Source organism: Pangasianodon hypophthalmus, chromosome 15 (assembly GCF_027358585.1).
Source record: "Pangasianodon hypophthalmus isolate fPanHyp1 chromosome 15, fPanHyp1.pri, whole genome shotgun sequence".
In the NCBI taxonomy this organism is placed as follows: Eukaryota; Metazoa; Chordata; class Actinopteri; order Siluriformes; family Pangasiidae; genus Pangasianodon; species Pangasianodon hypophthalmus.
In genome coordinates, this window is record NC_069724.1 from 5,852,737 (window position 1) to 5,874,962 (window position 22,226).

Sequence of the window (22,226 nt, forward strand, 5' to 3'; positions counted from 1 at the left end):
AATGGGACTTGGATTGAGAGGACATTTAGGCCTCTTAGTTCCAGTATGAGGTGGATTCTCTCCCATATCTTGAAAAGTACCTGCCGATGGATACTGGCCAATTTACATATCTCTATTGTCTTTTCTGTAGTAGTGACTGTACAAATGCAGTCATTATAGATAGTTGATGAGGGTCACATGCCTTGGTGGTCAACAAAGCTTTGTATGATGTGATAGTATGTTCGATTAAACATGCCCCGGATGGCTGGTCACACTCTGATCCGACACTAACCATTTTTATTGGTCTGGGCTGTGTGGTGATCCAGCCATTGTTGGGGCTTTTGAAACCCAGATTTGCAGGAATAGTGTGGTGGCTAGATAAGTTTTGTTAGCAAAAGACTCAGGGAGCAAATATTGGACACTGTCTTGCACTTCAGTGATACTTTCGATCCCAGCTGGCGATATCCAGTGTTTCAGTATGTGCAACAGTAGTGTTGGCTGCATGGTCCGGCTGCATATTTAAGCCTGAACAAATCATTTAACTGAACCCAATCAATTAATCCAATTCACTGAACAGACTCAAGTTAAGTTTATAGACTTGTTAGGGTAATAAGATTAGTTACTCTGAGCCTGCAGCACAAATGCTGCTACAGGCCAACTCAAACAATAGGCCACATGTCTTGTTCCGTGATACAGTCAATTATGGCAGAAATTGTAATAAGTCAAATATTACAATTACCGTCATCCACAGCGTGCATCAACACTATCTGACAGTGCAGATTTAACAACAGCAATAACAAGATTAGCAAAATCTGAGGATTAGGGCGCTATACTCAGCTTCTTGAATCCACTTCCTCTACTCCTCGACAAGATGAGAATGGTAAAGAGCATGAGCATGCTGTAATGGGGACCTATTATAGGCTAAGCATGTGGGGTCACAGTCACAAGGTGATGGGTATGCTATTGCTATTGAAGCAAACAAGAATACTATACTAGTTTCTAAGAAAACTGCCCTGACAGTCCAGAGCAAAAAGAAGTAGAACTGTTTTTTTGACCCTGGGTATTCTAGAAACCTGAATAAATGTGAATAATAATAATTTTAGCCATAATTATGTAGTCATACTACATCTAGAAATGTTCAGTTCATTACTGAGCTGCAGGTTGCGTTCTCTGTGTCCAGTGTTGTGTCTTACCTTTGCGTCCCTCTCGCTGGAAGTCCACATGACACCACTCGCCGTCGTTCACCTTCTTGCTGCTGGCCTTTAACTTAATGCTGCCTGAGCCCATGTCCATGAGGAGGTACAGGAAGCCGTCCAGCAGTTCCATGGCAAAAAAGTCAACCCTGGGTCGGTGCTCGCGTGAACCTTGCATGTGCCCGTGGCTGAACAGCAGAAGGCCGCTGGATTCTGTGGTGCGGAAGTCAAAGGAGATTGATCCAGTTTTCTTGCCGGTCCAGTGAGGGAGGCTGACGTAGGCAGCAGATGTATCGAAGCTGATAGGATCAAGGGCAGCCACATCCTCACAGCGGAAGGTCAGTTCACCATGTAGGGCCACTTTTGGGTCTCGCAATTCAGCCAGCCGAGAGAGCTCCAGCCTAAACTCGTTATTGGTATAGACCACCTGGAGGAGAAAAAATGGGACAGGAAAAGAGAGTCCTATTTACAGTCTATGCGCATCCACACTGACAGGATGTAGATATTTTGTAGCAGGCTACCCAATGTTAAAGACAAATTTTGGCTGATATATGCCTGAGGGGCCGGTGTTCACACTCAGTAAATACTCAGTTCCTCCTTAAGTGCCCACACGCATGAGTAAATTACATAAACATAGCAGCCACATCTGCACAAGAATACAAAGCAGGACTTCCCCCCCGGCGATGGATCCTGTTTTATTGTCATTGAACACCTTATGGTTTTTTCAATAAAAGAACCCTGGCAATGAATACTGTATGAAGAAGCTAGCTGGATAGGCACATCATAGGATCATTGTTCTCCTTGCTTATAATGTGTTATGAACTATACAATGTGGTGGACAATAGCCAAACTTTTTATATCACAATATTTATTAAATTCTGGTGGTAATGGAATATACCATGGTATACATATTTTATGGAAATGCAATCTAAAAATAAGAACACTTGCTGGACTTAAGTTTACAATCAAGTTACTGGACAGATGTTAGTGACTCTCAAGGACTGGATAAAACATGAACAAAAGTAATAAAGGATGACCTATATTAATGTCATAAATGAATAAGACCAGGTTTTGTTTAAGTTCTGAATAGTGATCAGAAATGCTTGAAAATGCCCAGACAGCACACATACATTTAGCCATAGCCGGCACAAGCTGTGAAAATCATGACTCAGCAACAGCAGCTATGTCTCATCTCATGTAGCTTGTTTTCTAATTGGGAATACGTCAGTACAACATCATTTTGAATCACTTTGGTAGCTGACTGTAGTCAGCCATATGGTTCCAGCTAAACAGCAAGTTAAAAAAGGTTGAATCTTCTCTTCACATGGGAAGAGTGCAGAAATTAAATAAATCAATAGTATACTCAAGGATGGCTGAAAGTAGCAGATGATCACAAAAAAATTATGCTGTACCAATATGTTCTCAATTAGCGAACAAATGTGATGTCACTGAGATGTACACTACGCATGTTGTAAACTGTCAACGTACAGTTATGTGCTCTGTTTGGCATGTGCTTTTAGATGTTAAAATGTAAAAATAAATTCCGCCAAAAATATACAACAGACTCACTTACAAGTCCTGGATGTTTTCAAATCCTAGAAATGCCCATGCTTTATATATAGTGTTTGATTACAAAACCTTAAGTGTGATGTCCAAAAACGTGACATCAAAATATTTTATTAGCTAGAAAGTGTTCTTTCTAGTTAGCCTGAAACCAGCATATTAACCTGTGATATGTTTGTTTTTATGTTTTCAATACATATGGAAAAGTGAGTAAAAATGTTTGCGGAGTGGGTGGATTCATTTATTTACTTATTTTTTTAACTGTAAACACTTACAAAAAATGATCTGTGTCAACTGGTAAAGACTTGAGACTGCTGGAAACTTTTACACATTTTTGGTACAAAACTGTAAACAAAACTAAAACAAAATGAACACAAAAAATAAACTTTGTAGTGAACAACTAAGACATACTCCATCCCCTCTGTGTATTATTTAAAAAAGAGTTAAACAACAGACTAGGATGGTAGAATATGAAATAATCCTATGTTCACATTTAAGATTATACTACTCATGTGGGTCCTGGATCTAACTGCCCCACTACGAGCTGCGTGCTAGCAGTGGCGTCAGTGATGTTTCTCTCAAGTCTATGTCCTATTTCTTTGGCCAGGTGAGAGAAAAGCCTCAGCCTGTTAAGTAATAACATGCTTTTCATTTTCACACCAGCCTCTGTTCTAAGATGAAGACTGACGTTTTGTTGCGGGGTGTGAACTTGAGTGTCTCTGAAAATAACACAAGCTAGCCACATTACCTGTCAGTGCCCGTGACAGAAGAATAAAAGCAGAGGTAGGAGCCAAATAAAAGGTGCCAGCTCAAGGAGAGAGAACATGAGAAAATGCAATTACAAGCGGTGGCTTCACAAAGCCCGGCAACTCGTCTGTGTCTTAAAAGGCATGTTAAAGCTGCCAATCCCAAATGGACACAGCCTAAACCAATCAGCCAAACTGTGTTAGAAGCTTAAAGTAAGAACAAACACAAACAACTCAAGAATGATTGACACTTTTCAAAACCATGTTTCAAAATTGATATTGTTAATTTCTCAAAAAAAAAATAAAAATCTGGTTGTCACTGTCACAAGGTTATAATGGATCTTTCAACAAGATAATGACCACAAACATCCATCTAAATCAACTAAAAAAATGGTTGCTGGAACACAAAAGTAATGTCGTGCCCTGGGCTCATTAGTTTCTGGATTTGAACCCTATTCCTAAGAATTTTAATCTAAGAATAATAGAGAATGTCCAAATGTCTGTAGCATGTTAGACATTACAGGAAGGGAAGCAGTGCTTTTAATCTCTTCAGAGGAGACTTCACCAGATATAAATTCTAAGTCATTTTTAAATTGTATTGGAAAATGCTTGAAACATTTTATATATATAAAAAAATGCTCCTCTCAGAGTCTGGTTTGGTTCCGAGCATGCCATTCTGTTTTAAGCTCATGTTGTATGTTTTTGTTTACATTTACTATGTGCTCTTGTTTCTGTTCTAGTTCTGTCTCCGCCCTTGCCCTGTCACTGGGGTTCTACCCAATAGTAAAACGATCAGCTGCGTTATTGAGAGAGAGATAGGAGAGGCTAGTGAGGGAAAGTCTGTTTATCGTTGCTATAGCGTAAGCAATAAGAGGAACTAAATTTTCTCGTGCATGTTCCACAACATTAAATCTAACTCTAAACTGTTAAGACATGTGACATATCATTCAATGATAAACATTGTTGGCAAATAGCTGTGTTATAAGTGGAATAACACACTCCAGATCATGGGATTATACAAAATTAATAACCGCACAGTCTGTCGTGTGTTATTCCTTATTTAGTGCAGCCTGCCTTTAATAAAACACATGTTGAGTTTATGCACCTATGTCCTGCTGTCACTCACTGCATGTTATCCATATCTTTAAGCTCAAAATATCACTCGTTGATCCTTTTTTTTTTTTAAAGGGTACTAATAGTTATCCAGTCCTTCATCTGCACATTTGTTTTTTTTTTTGTTTTTTTTTTTACATTTCTACCCATTTGTAGACTTCCAGTGTAAAAAAAATGGGTTAATGTCTTTATCTGTGCTGAAGCTCTGCTTATATGGCTGGAGATAAACAGGGCTATAGTATGGGCTTTATGGTTGAGTGGTTAGAATTGAGGAGTGATTAATACAGCCTGGGGGTCAACGAGACAGAGACGAAGGGCTCAGCCCAGTCAAACTGGAATCTCCAGAGGAAATCAATTTTTAATTTGGCTGTCAGGAAAGTAAAGCTGAAACTTCAACGGTATGGACATGACATAAATAAGGGACACGCTCGGGAGCAGACAAATAGTGCTCGGAACGAAGGAAAATGGGAAAAGGGCAGATAAAGGAACAGAGGGTAAGGATGGATGGGAGGTGAAATACTAAGCTTATCAGTGTAAGCTTGTTGAGTATTATCCTTTATGGCCTGGAGTTTAGACACTTTCCAAATCGCTGTCTTTCTCACATATGCTTCCTTGACTCACTCTTCCGTAATGAGGCGCAGACCAGCTGGCTAAGTTTCAGGGCCAAAGTTAAAAGAGGAGCAAGCTGTTTAAATGAGGCCAGATTTATCCACACATTTAGTACTGTTAAAGTAGGCCTGGGTGATATGCCCACTATGTATAAGGGATAATCCATGTCTATGCATGGCTAACGCACGACATGGAAGCAAAGAACCGAAGCAGAGGGTGGTTGCCTCCGCAGAGTGCATTAAAATCATGTAATGCACACCTAGCCGTGGATTATCCTGCTTATACCATGGTCACTTGCCAGCATTGACAAGTTAAAGCTGTTATTGATGTTTGTGAAAAATTTGACTGAAAGGATAAAAATAATGGTTATTTTTCGTTAGTTATTATATATACATTAGATCAAGAATTCTGCCCACTCTAAATCATACATGGATATAAAGTAGTGTAGTAAGATTAGATTTATTTGAATGAATTATAATAAATAGTTATTAGAGAAACCCCACCCAAACACACACACACACACAGCCCTGCTTGTCTTCTGTTTTTTATTTATTCATTTATTTTGTTTACTTCTTTAAGATTGCAAATATTTTTATTCACGCTTAATTTCTATTCTCAATGTTATAACTAATTTGTTTGTTATTAATAACAGTTCTTCTAGTTCCTGTAATGCTTTGGCAATACTGTACATGTATATGGTCATGCCAATAAAGCTTGTTGAATTGAATTGAATTATTAGAAAGAGACAGAGAGAGATCATGGTCTTCCGGGCCTTTCGGTGTTGCTGAGATTGCCAGTGCATACCTTCTTTTTAGGAATGTACCAAATTGTTGATTTGGCCAGTCCTAAAGGTTCTGCTATCGCTGCTATCTGCTTTTTTTCAGCCTAATGATGGCCTCCTTCACTTGCATCGACACTTCCTTGGACCGCACAGTGTGAGTTCATTTGGAATAAACTCCAGATCTTTTAACTCTTTTATTTGTCACGAAATATCAAGGAAACAGGCCACACCTGGCCGTGAAACTGCTTATCATTCCAGTTGCTGATGTCCAATTACTTTTGAGCCTGTGAAAATGGAGGGACTTTGCAAAAAATGGCTGCAATTCATAAACGGTTAATGCAATATTTTTGTTAAACCCCTTGAATTAAAGCTGAAATTGACACTTCAATCACATCTTGATTGCTTCATTTCAAATCCATTGTGGTGGCGTACAGAGGCAAAATTAAGAAAATTGTGTCACTGTCCAAATACTTATGGACCTGACTGTACATTACAGTATGATTATATTATTTCCGTATGATTACTGGTTATTGCTGCAGCCACTTGACAGTAGGTTTGCTGACTGAAGCCGAGGCCGTACTCACGTCTTTGAGGCAGCCCATGAAGTTGTTGCTGACCGGAGAGCCGGGTAGGTCGGCCGTGTTTGGACTGCCTCCCACATAGAAGAAGTCATCTGAACCCAGCATGGTGTAGTCCTCCTGGGTGTAACCTGTGGTCGTCAACAGCCCATCCACAGATATAGTGACCTGAGTGTGTGGAAAAGGTCAGAGCGGAGAAAGAGACAGAGAGAGAGAATTAGATAAAAGAGAAATACAGAGATAGAGAGATAGAGAGAAATAGAGACAGAGAGAAATAGAGGCAAAGAGATAGAGATAGAGATAGGGAGAAATAAATGGAGAAAGAAATATATAGAGAAAGGCATAAAGAAGTACACGAAGAGAGACCATGACAGAGAGAAAAAGAAATGGTGACAATGATTTAATGATTTAAGATAAAAAAGAGACAGAGAGAGAGAAATAGAAAGATGTGGGAAAAGAAATAGAGACGGAGATAAATAGAAAGAGAAATACAGAGATGGTTATAAAGAGAAAGGAAATTGTGGCAGAGAATTAAGGTGGTGTAAAAAGAGACAGAGAGAGAAATAGAGAAAGAGAAACAAACAATGGAAAACAAAGAGAGAAACAGAAAGAGAAACAGAAGGACATAAGAAAGAGAAATAAAGATTGGTACTAATAGAGAGGGGAATAAAGAGAATAGTTACAGAGAATTAAGATGGAGAGAAAAAAGAAACAGAGAGACAAATAGCAAAAGAGAAGTAGAGATGGATATAAATATAGATGAAGAAAGAGAGAGGAAAGGAAATATTGACAAAGAATTGAGAGATAGACAGACAGACAGAGAGAGACAATTTGAGAAATAGAGAGAAATAGAAATATGTGGGAGAAAGGAATAGAGATGGATAAAAATATAGATGGAGAAAGAGACAGAATGACAAAGAGAAATACTGTAACAGAGAGTGAAATAGAAAAAAAATGAAATGAAATCGAGAAACAGAGACATAGCAAAACAAAAAGATGCAAAGATGAATAAAGAAATGGAACGAGAAATATAGCAGAATGAGCACGACAGGCCGAGAGACAGACAGCCGGGGAGAAAAAGAAGTCGAGAAATAGAAGTAGAAAATAGAAGTAGAAATAGAAAAGAGAGAGTAATACAGAGAGACATTAGAGATAGAAATAGAGGAAAAAGAAAGAGGCAACAGAGGCATGAGAAAGAGAAATGCAAGCAGGACACATGGATATATTGAGAAAAACAGACAGGGAGGAAGAGAGAGATAGAAAAAAATATAAAAAAAGAATTATTGACCGAGAGAAAGAATGAGAGGGACAAAAAAGAAAGAATGAGGAATAGAGAGAAAATGTTGAGACACAGAAAAAGTCTTTGAATAAGTAACAACTTCAACAATAGGAATCGTAACCCATTTCCTGTTTCCCATTCCATATAAGGGGGAATCCATTTTAATGTCTGCTGTTGCTGTGCAATTTTGCATGAAGGTGGGTTAATGTGTGCAGGCTAGTTAGTGTTCAGTAGTTAGTGTTTAGGAGGAGAGGTAGGTGTAAAAGATATCTATAAATATGTATTGAGTGAGTCAGCAAGTGATGTAAGGTGACTATATTAGAAGAAAAAGAGAAGATGAGACAGCAAATTGGTTGTTAGTATATAACAAAGATGATGTATTTGTGTTAGTGTTGGTCTGTTAAGATCTTTTCCCATTTTATTTTAATTTTGGCAGAAAACGTTTTGAACAAAAATAGTTCAGCACCATGCTAAGAGTCATAGTGGTTAATTATAGGAGACATGCATGATGGGTAAGACGTCATGGACCTCAGGTTCCAGATTGTTCTATCAGTGGATGGACAAAATGTTTTGGTAGAACAGACATTGTAAAGCCTGTTTCATCCTGGAGGAGACAAGAAAACAATTTTAGAACTGTAAATGGGCCAACTTGGATCTTGAATCGGAGCCAAAGACATCTGTCACACTTCTTTTCATTAATACGACTTGTTTGCTGGATAGATCTGTAAATAACTTTGGAAATTGGAATAAAAATCTCAAGGACGTGAAGTATCTGTCTTCCAAATCTCTGTGCAAATTAGCTTACCTGTACTAGATTGTGACAAGCTAAGAGAGAACCACATCCAGATGGCATTAGTGACCTCCAAAAAGGACAAACCACTGGCTCAGACATGCTGACATGACACAAATGCCACAAATTCATCACTGACTCGCTCAGTCCTGAAAATAAAGCCCATAATATGCACAAATGTCCAGAAGAGAAAGACACTGTGCAACAGGGACAAGACAGAAAATCACAGCAGTATAAACAGCCGCATCTCACAGTACTTGAGCTTAGCACCTCGCTCATGACAATGGGTTAAGAACAGAAACTGAAGGTGCAAATTAATTTTATATATATATATATATATATATATATATATATATATATATATATATATATACACATCAATGTGCAATGCATAAAATCATGCAGTTATAGGTCAAGAGATTCAGTTAATGTTCACATGAAACATTAGAATGAGGAAAAATGTGACCTCAGTGACTTTGACTGTGGCATGGCTGCTGGACTGGTTTAAGTATTTCAGAAACTATTCATCTCCTGGGATCAACAGTCTCTAGAGTTTCCACAGAATGGAGCGAAAAACAAAAAACATCCAGTGAGTGTCAGTTCTGTGGCTGAAAATGCCTTGTTGATGAGAGAAGTCAGAAGAAAATCAGTAGACTGGTTCGAGCTGACCAGAGGGCTACAGTAATGTAAATAACCACTCTTTACAACCGTGGTGAGCAGAAAAGCATCTCAGGATAAACAACACGTTGTACCTTGAAGTGGATGGGCTACAAAAACAGAAGACCACAGCAGAAGGCCAAGCACAGTATGCACAGAAACTGGGCACTTGAAGAAAAACGTCACCTGGCTTTCGTTAGAGAGTCTGTCACTAAACAAGGCCACATGTTCTGTGGTCATGAAACATGTTTTCACAGGCAGTTCTCGGTCATGTTTGAGTGACACAGTAAACATGGTTGGTTGTTTGCAGTGTCAATCAGCCATGTTTACTGTGTCAAACAAAACTTGATATGATTGAGATATAACGTGGTGTATGCTTTTCATTCCAGTGACAATACCTTGCTTTGAAAAGCTCATTGTGTGACAGTGCTTAAACAGAAGTCTGCATGAGTGGAGTGTGGAGAACCAATCAGAGTGCAACGTTCAAGATCCTGAAGCTTGTGGCCTGAAAAGTGTATAGACAATATCGCATGCTCTGTAAGTCGTGGGCAGAGAGAGAGTCTGAAGCTAAGGCTAAACAAAGGTAACACGATTATGTGAACAAAGTCGCTATTACCATCTCTTATGTAAGGAATAAAACATGCTCCTGTTATAGGAAAACATTCAACAACAGGGTGGTGTGATGCGGCCACCCCATGGACTATTTTGATTATTTTCCTATAGCAGCATGTCCCAAAGTGTTTCTTTTTACTATACTGCAGCAATTTGCCAATGCTAACAATTTTTAATTTATTATTGAATGACACATCATACTTTTTAATCCATATATAATTACATTTAATGTTGTGAAACATCCACGAGACAAGTTAGTTCCTGTTATCACTTACACTATTGCGGCTATAAAGCTATAAAGTCATTCTTTGCTCAAACTCTCTGGAAAGTTAATAAGACAAAAAAACGCAGTTCGTCATGTTTCAGAAAAACCACAAAGTGCAAAGTTCTCCTTCATCCTGAAGACTTTCCTGCGGCAGAAAAATGACTGAGCATTACAAAGACACTGGAGACTCCTTCCATAAACATCTCCGCAAATAAAGCACGCTAATGTAGCATTAACATAAACCTGTGATTTGAATTATAGCTGGCACTATTGACAGAGCTGCAGTTATAGAAAATGAATCAACCCACTCTGACCAATCAGATTTGAGAATTCAGTAGCGACGTGGATGCGACAAGCAACAATGCAAGCCACATGAGCCAATTTGCTAGAGTATGCTAGTGTGAACACAGGCTTAAGCAATCTATTTTGAAAGGCCATAGTTATAATGTGCATGATAATCAAATAAAATCACATTTTTATGTTATTTATTGTGACGTTTGTCCTATTTTCATATTGCCCAGCTCTACTCAAACTTAGCTAAAATGACCTGAGCCATGGTTGGAAGTGAACCCACGCATCCATAATGAAAATATAAAACCAATAAATGGACAAAGCAAGCAATAAATAGAGCAAGCAAGGTAAACCACTGAGAGATGTGCCAAGCCACACAAAGAGAATAATAAAGAGAAAGAGGTTGTCTTTTTCTTTTTTTATCTTCCACCAGCTTTAGCTGCTCTAAAGTAGTTCTCTAACTTTTTTATACGCTTAACTCAAAGACATGTTAGTCCATGTGCTTCTAGTGTGGATTTATGCAGCAAATCAGAGCTAATTTGGGCAGAAAAAGAATAAATGATTTAATTCATGTAGATCACAACCTTCTTTAAACAGACCTCTTTTCTACATTAACCATCATTACCACTCATAATCCACCTCCTCCTAATACATCAATCCACTGAACCGTGTAATATTAGACATGTAAAGCCGTATGCTTCACCTTTTCAATCGTGAATGGTACAGGGTTAATATGAATGGTATTTAGTGTAAGCTTGGTTGTATCAGCGGTATTTCAAGCGTTTCTCACATTCATGAAGCCGAGAAGATTCAACATTCATATTGTGAAATACAACAGAAATGTTAGCTTTAATCTGAACTCTAAAAGGACGTGCAGTGTTGCGTTGGCTCACTATCCATTCAGAAGATGAAAGTCTCCCACTCTTTTGTCTCTTCTTATACCAGAATCATCTTTGAAACAGGAACATAATGCATGAAAACACTATATATAAGTGAAGGGGAAAATTGAACTGTTTAATGCTACACCGTACAGTGTATTATATGGGTGTAATGATAGACAAAATTCAAATTTGATGATATGATACAGTGTTGTTTCAATACGATGAAGCAAAATTTGCCTGAAAATGTGCCTTAGGATTCCATTTCAATTAATTAAAACAATCAACATCATAAAAGAACAATTAAAACTCTTAGCAGTGTATAACAAAATAAAAGCTGTGCAATCTGTAGAATGTAACAAAATGAATCTTCGCTAACTAAACAGCGCGCTGGCCAAGCTTTTGCTGGAGTGCAGGGTTGCCAGGTCTCCGAAAAATTTCCCAGCGTCTGGCAAAAAAATTCTGCAATTGTGAAAAGGGGACTTTTCTTTTTCTCATTCTTTTCTCAGTCTTTGTAACCTTGTTTCAAAATGATCCCAATTTGTTCTAAAATCCACAACCCTGGCAACCCTGACTCTGCTGTGACTCAGAAAGGGGCATGTCTCGAAGTCACACAGCTCTCTTTGTAGCTAAAGCATGTTTGGAATCCTTCGTTTTCCTAAACTGAGTAGAGTCTCATATCTACAGCTATGAACATCATCGCCATGGTGATTTTCTTTAACATGGATTGAATCAGCTGGGAAATGCTGTCATAAAACAGGAGAAAGAAAGAGAGAGAGAGAGAGAGAGAGAGAGAGAGAGGGAGAGAGAGGGAGAGAGAGAGTGTCTTCGCTTCTTGTCTATATGATGTTGGCGCAGATGAAAAGGTATTAGTGCCGGCTAGTAGGCTAGTACTCTATTATGCAAGAGTATTAGCTCTGGGGAGAAAAAAAAATCATATATCAAACATATCAAATCGAGAGCCTTGCACTGAATGATACAATACAACATTATTACACCTGTAGTTTAGTGATATTTGTATGTGGCATCGCTGAATTTAAAGGCGACATAAGATTCTAGAACAGCACTGATGTGGGACATGAGAGGGACGGCGGGACTCTGAGAGAGGATCATACACATATCACAGCAAATCTGCAAATAAATAGGTGTGTGTTCTGTACTAAGCACATCTTTGCATTGTGTAGCTAAAGGAGTTCTGCCCAAAGTGCAGAATTTTAGAATTTAATTTTCTCTACAAGCATTATCTCTAATTATGTTTGACAGAATAACTAGCTGATGGTACTTCTGATACTCTTTAAATAAATTCCTAGGTTCACTCTATCAAATTCCAGCCATATGCCGTGTGATTAAAAATGCTATGTATTAAAAAGAAACATTTCTGAAGGACTAATCATTTGTAGCCATTGATGATCATGAATGATATTTCAAAAAGAGCAGATGCCAGAAAAATGATCTTTCAAAATGAAGCCGATTTTATCTCGTCTCTTCTCGGTTTTTTTTGTTGTTTTTGCACATAAAAAGCAAAAAGAGGTTTAATAAACAAAAGAGCTAAACCGAAGCAGACAATTAGAATGTCAGACAATTAGAGATCTACCACACAGTGCAGTTTGTTTACCATGAGGAGTCCAACTCCTGTGTGCTTCAAAAAAAAAAAAAAGATAGCACAATTATAAATCATATAAAAACTTCCCTAAAATGACAAAAAAGTAATAACACTTAATGTAATAACACTTAATCATGATCATCCATATAATTTCACTAATAAATCATTTCTTCGTCTTCTGGTAGATTAGATATCAGTTTTATTAATAGGCTAATTTTTTTCTATTTCTGGACAATGTCAAAATGATTCACATTCCACAAAGGGATTAATGTTAAAAGGACATTAGCACAAGATAAACAAAGACAAATCCACCTCTTATAGGCTTTCGAGTTTGCAGGGAAAAAAAAGAAAGAAAGGTAGTTAAATGAATCATTGACAGTGAAATGGTGAGAGGAAGGGCAGGAGGGTCGAGATGGAGAAGCAGGCAAGAGCAGCGATGGCGTGCAGTGTCTTGGAGAAATGTCAGAGGCACTAAAACATTCTGCAGCTGTTTTTGGTAACTGAGTAAAACAAAAGAAACAATCAGCACACACAGTCATAAGGAAATGTCAGCTTGACACCACTCAGGTCAGGAAAATGCTGTAGCGTCACTGCGCGCAAGCGAAAACAGCGAAATGTTACTAGCCATTATCAGATGTGCAAAATACTCCAGCTCTGTAAGTGACTCAAACTAAAGGTTACAACAATCAGATGGGAGGCTAATCAGCACGGGCGTGTGACAGACTACTTGGGGCTGTGCTCCATCATATAGTCGATGACTAATAATGATCAGGCTCAAAACATTCAATCAAGGCAAATGGTTCTTGGAAAATTAGTGCAGCACAGGCCTCCATCAAACAAAAAAATCTTTATCAAGGTGGTTATTGAGTGTTTTTCTTCCTAGGTTAGGCTAAATGAACAAGAGTAACTACTACCCTCCACCCCCCAGCGCTAAATAGAAGGCTGACTGAATGCAAATGGCTATATTTGCATGCGTAATTTGAGCATATTTACAGGATTATTCTTCAGCAATCACAGACATAAAACAGAGGCACATGCTGAACATGCATGAAGCCACTTCAATCATATTCAACCACTTTTAGCTGGGATTGAAATAAATGCGTACACACGTACACACACACACACGCAGACACACACACACACAGCCGAAAGTGCAACCACTAGGAACACATCTTTACCGATACTGGTAATACCATGCTCAATGTAAAAACTTCTCCAATACCAACATTTGATACCGCATGATAATATGTGACATAAGCCTAGTGTACGATGTTGTGCTAATGACAGTAGACACGAAATTGTATTTCATGATTACTGATGGCAATGCAAAACAGAATGCAAACCTTAAACAAATAACCTAAAACATACAGTATATCTAATATCACAAATAAAAGGAGTTCATTGCTAGCAGCGCACAACAGCAGACAACACTGCAGCAAACATTAGCTAGGTGAGAAAATATGTCTACAGACAACACTAGGTGAGTGAAACTAACAGCCCTTACCCAGTATGTTGTCCCTGATGATCAGCACTATCAATAAAAACAATGAAATTATCTTTACTTACAGCTCTACTTGATCTAAGATAACTAATGAAGCTATCTAATGCACTTTATTTTAAATCAGCAAGCTAACACTATAAAGAGTCTAGTAGCCTAAGGGAATGAACATGCATGTGCACACTTTTCATGGTCACTGTTTATACTGGAGAAATATAAACAGAGCTAAATAAAAAAAATCGATTGCTTAATACTAACTACGGTACTGATTTTGGTATCGTATCTTATCGATTGATAAGTACCAAAAACATGCACTGGTACTCAATCTGGAAAAGTTGATACCAATGAATCCCTAGTTTGTGTGATAAGTTTTTCTCTGATCGCAATTTACCTTTAAAAAAGCAACCACAGTTCAAATTTTCTCAGGGGCAACAAATAGCAGATTTTAAAAAAGGCACTTATGAACAGCTTTGTCCACTACTTTTTTGGGTCACAATGGGGCAAGTTCTGCTCTTGAAGTCTACATTTAAAGCCCTTAACTACCCAAAGAATCCTTGATGTTTTACTTAATCATAATGTGTGTCACTCATCCACTTGGCTAGCTTTCATTATTTTGCAAAAGCCTAGCTCCTTTAAAGTGACTGACAGCTCTCTGTCTTTGCTGCTCACATATAGATTGAGAGAAGGAATGCTTCAGAGTTCTAACAACACAAACATTTACATGAACATACTGCTGAACATGCCAGATGAAGTCTTTATGCTGCTTCTCATGTTGTTCCATAAACGGAGGCAGTTTCATAGAGCAGCATTAGCTATTACCTCCTTTACCCCCAAGCCTCCATGGGCTCGTGCTATTAGGTGGACGCCATCCAAAACAGCCTGTAGTCTTGCTGAACTGGAGCACCTGCGAGGCCATCTGATCCCAATTAAACCAAGACCTCACGCGGTCCATCTCTATCACACACAACGCAGCTCCAGCCATGAGCATCCGGCAACACATACACACACATATGCGTGCTTGTACTGTCTGTGCAAAAGGCAACCTACTGTGGACAACAGCTGCACTGCATTGGAAGTTTGAACATGGATGGTGATAAATGTTGGAAACAACTGTGTGTGCAGCTATGCCTGTAAACTCCACGCAGCTCTGAATCCTGCTCTCTATCCCGATTCCTGCTGCTGTCATTGTGGTAATTTGGAGTTTGCTTCTCCTTCCAAAACAGGAATGACTGAGGTGGGAAGACTGGAGATGAAAAACTAAAGACTAATATGGAGGACCAAATAAATATATTTGATTTATTACTTTTTGCCAGATTAAGATCACCTGTCACTCAACTTTTCATGCTTGAAAAGTGCCCAAATATCTAGATAGTGACACAAATGGAATTCTAAACCAGATATCCTCCCTCTGTCTTCACAGACCTTGCCATGTGCCATTGCTAAGATTTTTTAATATAGCTAGATTAGTATTCCAAATGTGTGTATTGATATGCTGCTATTTTCCAAGTCTGAGATATCTCAGCTTCAGATGCTCTACACTTTTCTGGCACGAGCTTCAGGATCTTGATTGGTTTCTCCACACTTCCTTATATATGCACTTTCAAAAGTGTATTTGAAAAGGAAAACATTTTGAACAACACAGGTAGCTTTTCAGAGAAAGGTATGGTCACTGGAATGAAAATGGCAAGTAAACAAGATAATCTCATATGTTTGACAACGGACTATGGGAAATATTCTGTGGTCAGTGTGAATCAAATGGCTTCTTCTTGTGAAAGTAGATGGTTCATGGCCACGTATAACAACAAATTTTACCAGATTCTGTGGCAAAAACTAGGAGTATGGCTTCCAAGTCTAGCATAAAGCTGATGATTTTCTCTTTCACTTAGCTAGCATCTTGCATTCTTGGCTACATCTGGCTATCTTTATTGGTCTATGTTGATTATTTATAACATAAACCAATGACGAGTCCCTCCCCTGATTGACTAGTATAAATATGTCTACATATACTGTGTGTGTGTGTGTGTGAGTGTGTGTGAATTTTCAATATGCAACATTGCTCTCGTTTACATTTTTGTCTGTAGTAAACACTGCAGAAGATCACTGTTAGCGTCCATCTTGGTTGCTAGTAAGCTAGCTAACTTGCTTGCCAAAAACATTATGCAAATGCTATAGGCAACTGTGTGAGATTGTGAGATGCTGCAACATTCCCTAGCTTAATTCTACCTGGCGCAGGTTGCGGGCGATGCGCACGGCGTGCCAGACGTTGTCATTAAACTTGCCCTCGGATGGCTCCACCAGGGCTTCAAAGGCGCCCGAGCCCAGGTTGATGACGAGGCACACAGCGCCACTCTTCAGCGACAGGTTGACATAATCAGCCCCCTTTCCTGTGTGCAGAAGCAGGCCGTTGCGCTGGACCGTACGGAACGATAGCGTGATATCGTCCGAGCTGCTCTGGATGGGCGTCTGGGAAAGGTTGTAGCTGAAGAACTCGCTGCCCTTGAACGTGGCCACTGACTCGGCTCGCCCTTCACCAAGAGAGAGAGACAGAGAGAGAGAGAAGGAGGGAAAGGAAACAATGATGAGTTTGTCTCTTATCCCTCTGCTGCTGTTATTTCTTCTCCATAACACATTGTCAAAGATTCTCTCACAGTCAAAGCAGGGGAAATATATGTGTATACACACTGCATATGTATGATCACAATAGCCACTAGTTCTAGTATTAAAAGCAGAAACAATGATGGATTTATGCATCACATAACTCACTTCATATCAAATATGCATTGCTAAAAAACATACATCTTCAGCACTAAATAGTGTTCATTCATCATGCAGACGACATACACGCACTGACACTCGACGTAAATAATAAGTGCTTCCAGTCAGATGCCATATAACCACACGTGTTGATAGTGAACATGTCATAAAAAGCTTGACTGTGCAGCTTGTGTCCTGTGATGGATTCGTATCCCATCCAGCATGTATTCCTGGCTTGTGTCCAATGTTCCCGGGACAGGCTTCGGATCCACTGTAGCCTTAACCAGTTACTGAATATGAATCAATCAATGAATGAAAAAATGAATGTGAGGACTGTATGCTTGATTTGTGGGCAGTGACACACCATGTGAGTTGTTTTAGTTTTGAGAGGCTTGAAATGTGGTTAAAAAGCTTAAAAAATGTAAGAGTTTAGGTCATTAAGGAACATCATGCTCAACTGCAATGTAACAATACTATATACACAACTATACTGTAACTGCTCTCTATAACCAATTAACTTTGCTTATAGACAGACAGACAGGCGGGCAGATGGACGGATTGATTGATTGATTGACTGATTGATTGACTGACTGAAGCACAATGGATGTTTTGTTTAGGTGATGCTACAACAGTGTAAAACTCTGGGAGAAAGTAAACTGTTAGACATTTACTGTATATTGAATTCAATATGCATGTCTCAGCTGAACACTTGCTAACAACAGTGCTTTAAACAAGCACCTTGTAGTTAGTCTTTTAAGGTTTTGTTAAAACCTGAGGTAGTGATTTTTAGGCTCTGAGCCTAAGATTATGTGTCTGTAACTGAGAGCAAACTTTCATCCAGAACAGAATCTAGACCTGAACCAGTCTAATGTCAGAACACTTTTCCTGACCTGAGCTGTACATGTGTACTGGTTAATTACAGCATCCTGTAATATATCAGCATGAGCTTCTCATTTAAGTTATAGATGAATTGTACATGATGATGCAGTCTGTGACTCTTGTAAGTGTATAACCAGCAGCCAATAACCATAAATAGTGTTCATGTCACATTTATCTAGTCGAGCATGATGTTAACTGGAGAACTCAAAATTCACACCATCAGTTAAGAAATAAAATAAAAGACTGTGCATAAATCGAACAACCAGATATCTTCACCATGCAGTGACTTATCAAAGCATCACTGAGTACAGAATAAACATCAAGAACTGGTTCCACAACAGCTGGAGCTCAAAACAAACAAACAAACAAAAACAAAAAAAAATATATTATATAAATGGCACATGCACATCCCTTTTGTGTTTTATGAAGGTTTAGAATGTAAGAACTGAGAAGCCATGTTGAGAAAAAAAAAGTAGACCCTTCATTTTTATCTTATCCACACAGTTCCTTAAAGTGAAAGAGTGCAGGAAAAGTACATCTTGTCTGCTTTTAAGCCTTGACAGAGAGCCAACTCTGGTTAAGTTTAGCTTGAAAATGGGCCAAATAAAAGGGGTTCTGCTCTAATTTGGCACAGAGGTGTCAAGAGGTGTACAATAACTCCTACCCACTGCTTCGTCTGGCAAATGTGCAAAAGAATAAGACAGAAGAGTCACCAATTTGGACAAAGTAACTAGACAGATATTATCCAAACTTTGACAAGATGCATTTGGTCCAGAAAAAGTGTATTTACTTTAACAATGTGCCGTCTCTTGAATATGACAGCCAGAGCACTTGCTTCTTTGGACGCTAAAATACAAACCTAGTAAACCTAGTAAACAGACAAGTAAACAGTATCACTGTACTAAACCTGCTTTTTATTTTGAAAGAGCAACACTAAATTAAAAAAAAAAAACCTGTGAAATAGCTGGAGAAAAACAAACACATTACCAACGGAAAGGCTAATTGAAATGTGCAGCAGGTTTAGAGCCAAAAATTAATAGCTCCCTAAAAAAGCCCCAAATAGCTGTGTTGTGAGTTTAAAAAAAGATTCCAAACAGAAACACACTTTGTAATGTTCATACACCTGAAACAACATCAGCAGAAAGAAGCAAGCAGAGCTGGGATATGCAATATAGATGCTAATTTAGGAACTCAAGAGCTTTGTTTATATAGCCATTGTATGAAGAAAAATGGTAATGTCAATGGTAAATCTGCCAAATATAACAGACTAAATCTGGGTGTGTGCTGATACTATTTGATAATTCTTCCCAAAAGCGTCAATCAAATTAATTGTGTCATATATTCAGTGTTTAAGCTGCTTTCATGCCTTTCACATATACTCCTGGATCCCAGGGTGCAACAAAAAAGTCAACGAGCAGGTTTATACTTTCATGGGTGTGAATGGGCAGATATGAAGATTGCGGGACAAACAAAGACCACGTCATTAACATGAAAGTGTCACGCTGCACAATGCACTTACAGCATCCTTAGTAACTGCCTGGTCAGTTTCACAATGGTTTAAATTAAGCTACTAGTTTTTCTATATTTTGGGAAACAGAACCAACTAAATTCGTAAGAAAATACTGCTGACAAATACAAACAAAAAATATATATAAATGATCAAGCAGGATTATGAAAACAGTCCCACTAACATCTCTAGTTGAGACCATTTATGAACTTGAGTGAAGTAGCTGAGGCTGAGGAAAGTGTTTTTCTGCTTTATCCAGTGATAAAGTTGTAGCATTTTAAAGTCTGCTTACCACCAAAAGTGAAAAAAGGAGAAACAAACCGAATTTAATAAATGTATGTCCATTTTGCTATGGCATGTAGCTATCCAACAACTTGATCAAAGTCTGACATTCACTATGTGAGGAAATCACACTTAGCTAGCAAATTTTTAGATATCTTTAGTCAGACTGAATGTTTTTACCACCATATTTGTTAAACTGACTGCTTATCAGCATAACAATAATATATTTGCAGTAAGATAGCCTAGGCATGGTTAAAAAGTTAATACACAAATATTTTGGTGAAATATGTTTATAGATTCTTAAAGGTATGAAAATGTGTTATAGGAAGTAAAACCTAATTTTGGCCAAAAGAGGATTTTCCATCATCTTTGTCTGCTTGCCAGAATTCGGCCACAGCGACATGCGATGGGTTATCCCACACCACCATACAGTATATCACTAGATCGGTTAATGTATAGACCCAGTTCCTTTCTAACTAAACCTGCCAGATTTCTGTTAAGAAAAATCTAGCACAGGGCTGCAGTGTGTCATCAATGACTGGAGTGAGAGCAAAGCCAAGCCAGGTGTAATCTTACGAGTGTTATTACTCCCTTTCAGTGGTTTTCTGTCTTAAAAATAATGCTGTGCCCTCTTCTAGCTCTCATCATGCTCCGGCCAGCTGAGTCCAGAGCAGAGACCGAGACAGACATGTCCAATTAGAGCGGCACTTCCTCTACCTCCCACAACACACCAGCCAAATCACTGAGGGTAGATGGACTGGAGTTCATCTCTCTTTCACCTCCATCTGTGTGTGCGTGTATGGAGTGGAATTCATCTCTGATTCACCTGTGTGTGTGTGTGTGTCTGACAGGTGGTTGGCATGTCTGTCACTCTGGCTGCCCTTTAGTGTGGCGGAATGGAGGTTCCTCTCAGAAAGAAATTTCAACAGCTGATTAAGTCCGGGCCCTGCAGCTGCTGAAGCCATTTGCTTTGCAGATTAAACACACTGCCACACACACACACACACACACACACACACACACACACACACATGGAATCTGAATAAGATACAGACAGAGAAACTATGTGTCTTGTATAAGAGCTGCAGATATGGAAATAGACATCATTAATCATTAATATCTGTGAAGTGTGAAGCTATCATCCACAGTAACGCAAATCAATATCGGTTTAACGTTTTTTAAAATATACTATATATATATATATATATATATATATATATATATATATATATATATATATATATATAGGCGTGGAACCCGATGTGGTCTTCTACTGTTATTGCACATTCACCTCAAGATTCGATGCATTGTGCAATCTGAGATGCCTTTCTGCTCACCACGGTCGTAGAGAGTGTTTATTTGAGTTACCATAGCCATTATCCCCTGACCTCTCTCATCAGCAAGGAGTTTTGGAAATATTGAAACCAGCCTGTGCCATGGTCAAAGTAACTTAGATAGCATTTTGCCCCCATCCTGATCTTTGATGTGAACATGAACTCTGACTGATTTCATGCACTGAACTCTGACTGATTTCATGCACTGAACTCTGCATGATTTCATGCACTGCTCTGCTGGATTAGCTAATTTGATATGTGCATGAATGAGCCAGTATACAGGTGCTCTTTTTAAAGTGAGTGTATATACTGTATAAAGCTGGTTTACGTTGTACAATTTTCGGCCTGATTTTGCTCTTGCAGACAAAAATTGCACATGAATTCTATCAACGGTCTTAAAACTCATAATATGGCATGCTCACCAGTGGACGATTTAGTGCCAGTGTGACCAAAAGAGTTGATGAAAAAGTTCTGGCAGTGTTAGAATTATTTTTATTAAAATCTAAGAGTGTTAACACTGCTAAAATACTTGTCTATCTACAAATGATTATGTGAAACTATGGTAGTGGCAATGGAGAAACATACAAAAATACTTGCTGACATTAATTAATGTAATCTTACACAGCCTACATACCTGAGCCCTCATACCTGGCCCTAAACACATCACTGCACTTATGGGACAGAAAAATATCTATTACTTCAACCTCACTTTGAAGAAAGGGCATTCCATGTCGTCCTCTTTTACCCAGCCATGAACAGCTCTGAACTTTTCTTGTACACCTTTTAAACACATAACATTGCTACTATTATGCAAAGGGCTTGTTTCTGTATTGCAACTCAATTTTGTGCACGAGCCCAGATCACGCTGACTGATCGCAGGTCTATTGTTAGAGGATCTTCATCGTGTAATCTGACATGGAGAACACGTTATTGCACAGTCTGTATTAGAATTCAGCCAAGATTGCATTGGGATCATCTCATACAGTGTGACAAGTAATAATCTTAAATGAACACTGAAACTGTGTCACAGTGTAA

The 22,226-nt window shown here is 38.6% G+C and overlaps 1 protein-coding gene across 14 annotated transcripts in view; it reads right to left on the reverse strand.

Moving 5' to 3' along the window:
* The window catches only part of nrxn2a (neurexin 2a), a 342,233-nt gene that overhangs the window by 193,034 nt on the left and 126,973 nt on the right, over positions 1–22,226 (reverse strand). For all 14 annotated transcript variants that reach the window (XM_034311208.2, XM_026938618.3, XM_053240211.1 and 11 more), the window contains 3 exons: positions 16,659–16,960; positions 6,569–6,730; positions 1,173–1,599 (listed from right to left, as the gene is read on the reverse strand). In XM_034311208.2, coding sequence (XP_034167099.2) covers positions 1,173–1,599; positions 6,569–6,730; positions 16,659–16,960 — 891 coding nt within the window. The remainder of the gene's footprint in view (positions 1–1,172; positions 1,600–6,568; positions 6,731–16,658; positions 16,961–22,226) is intronic.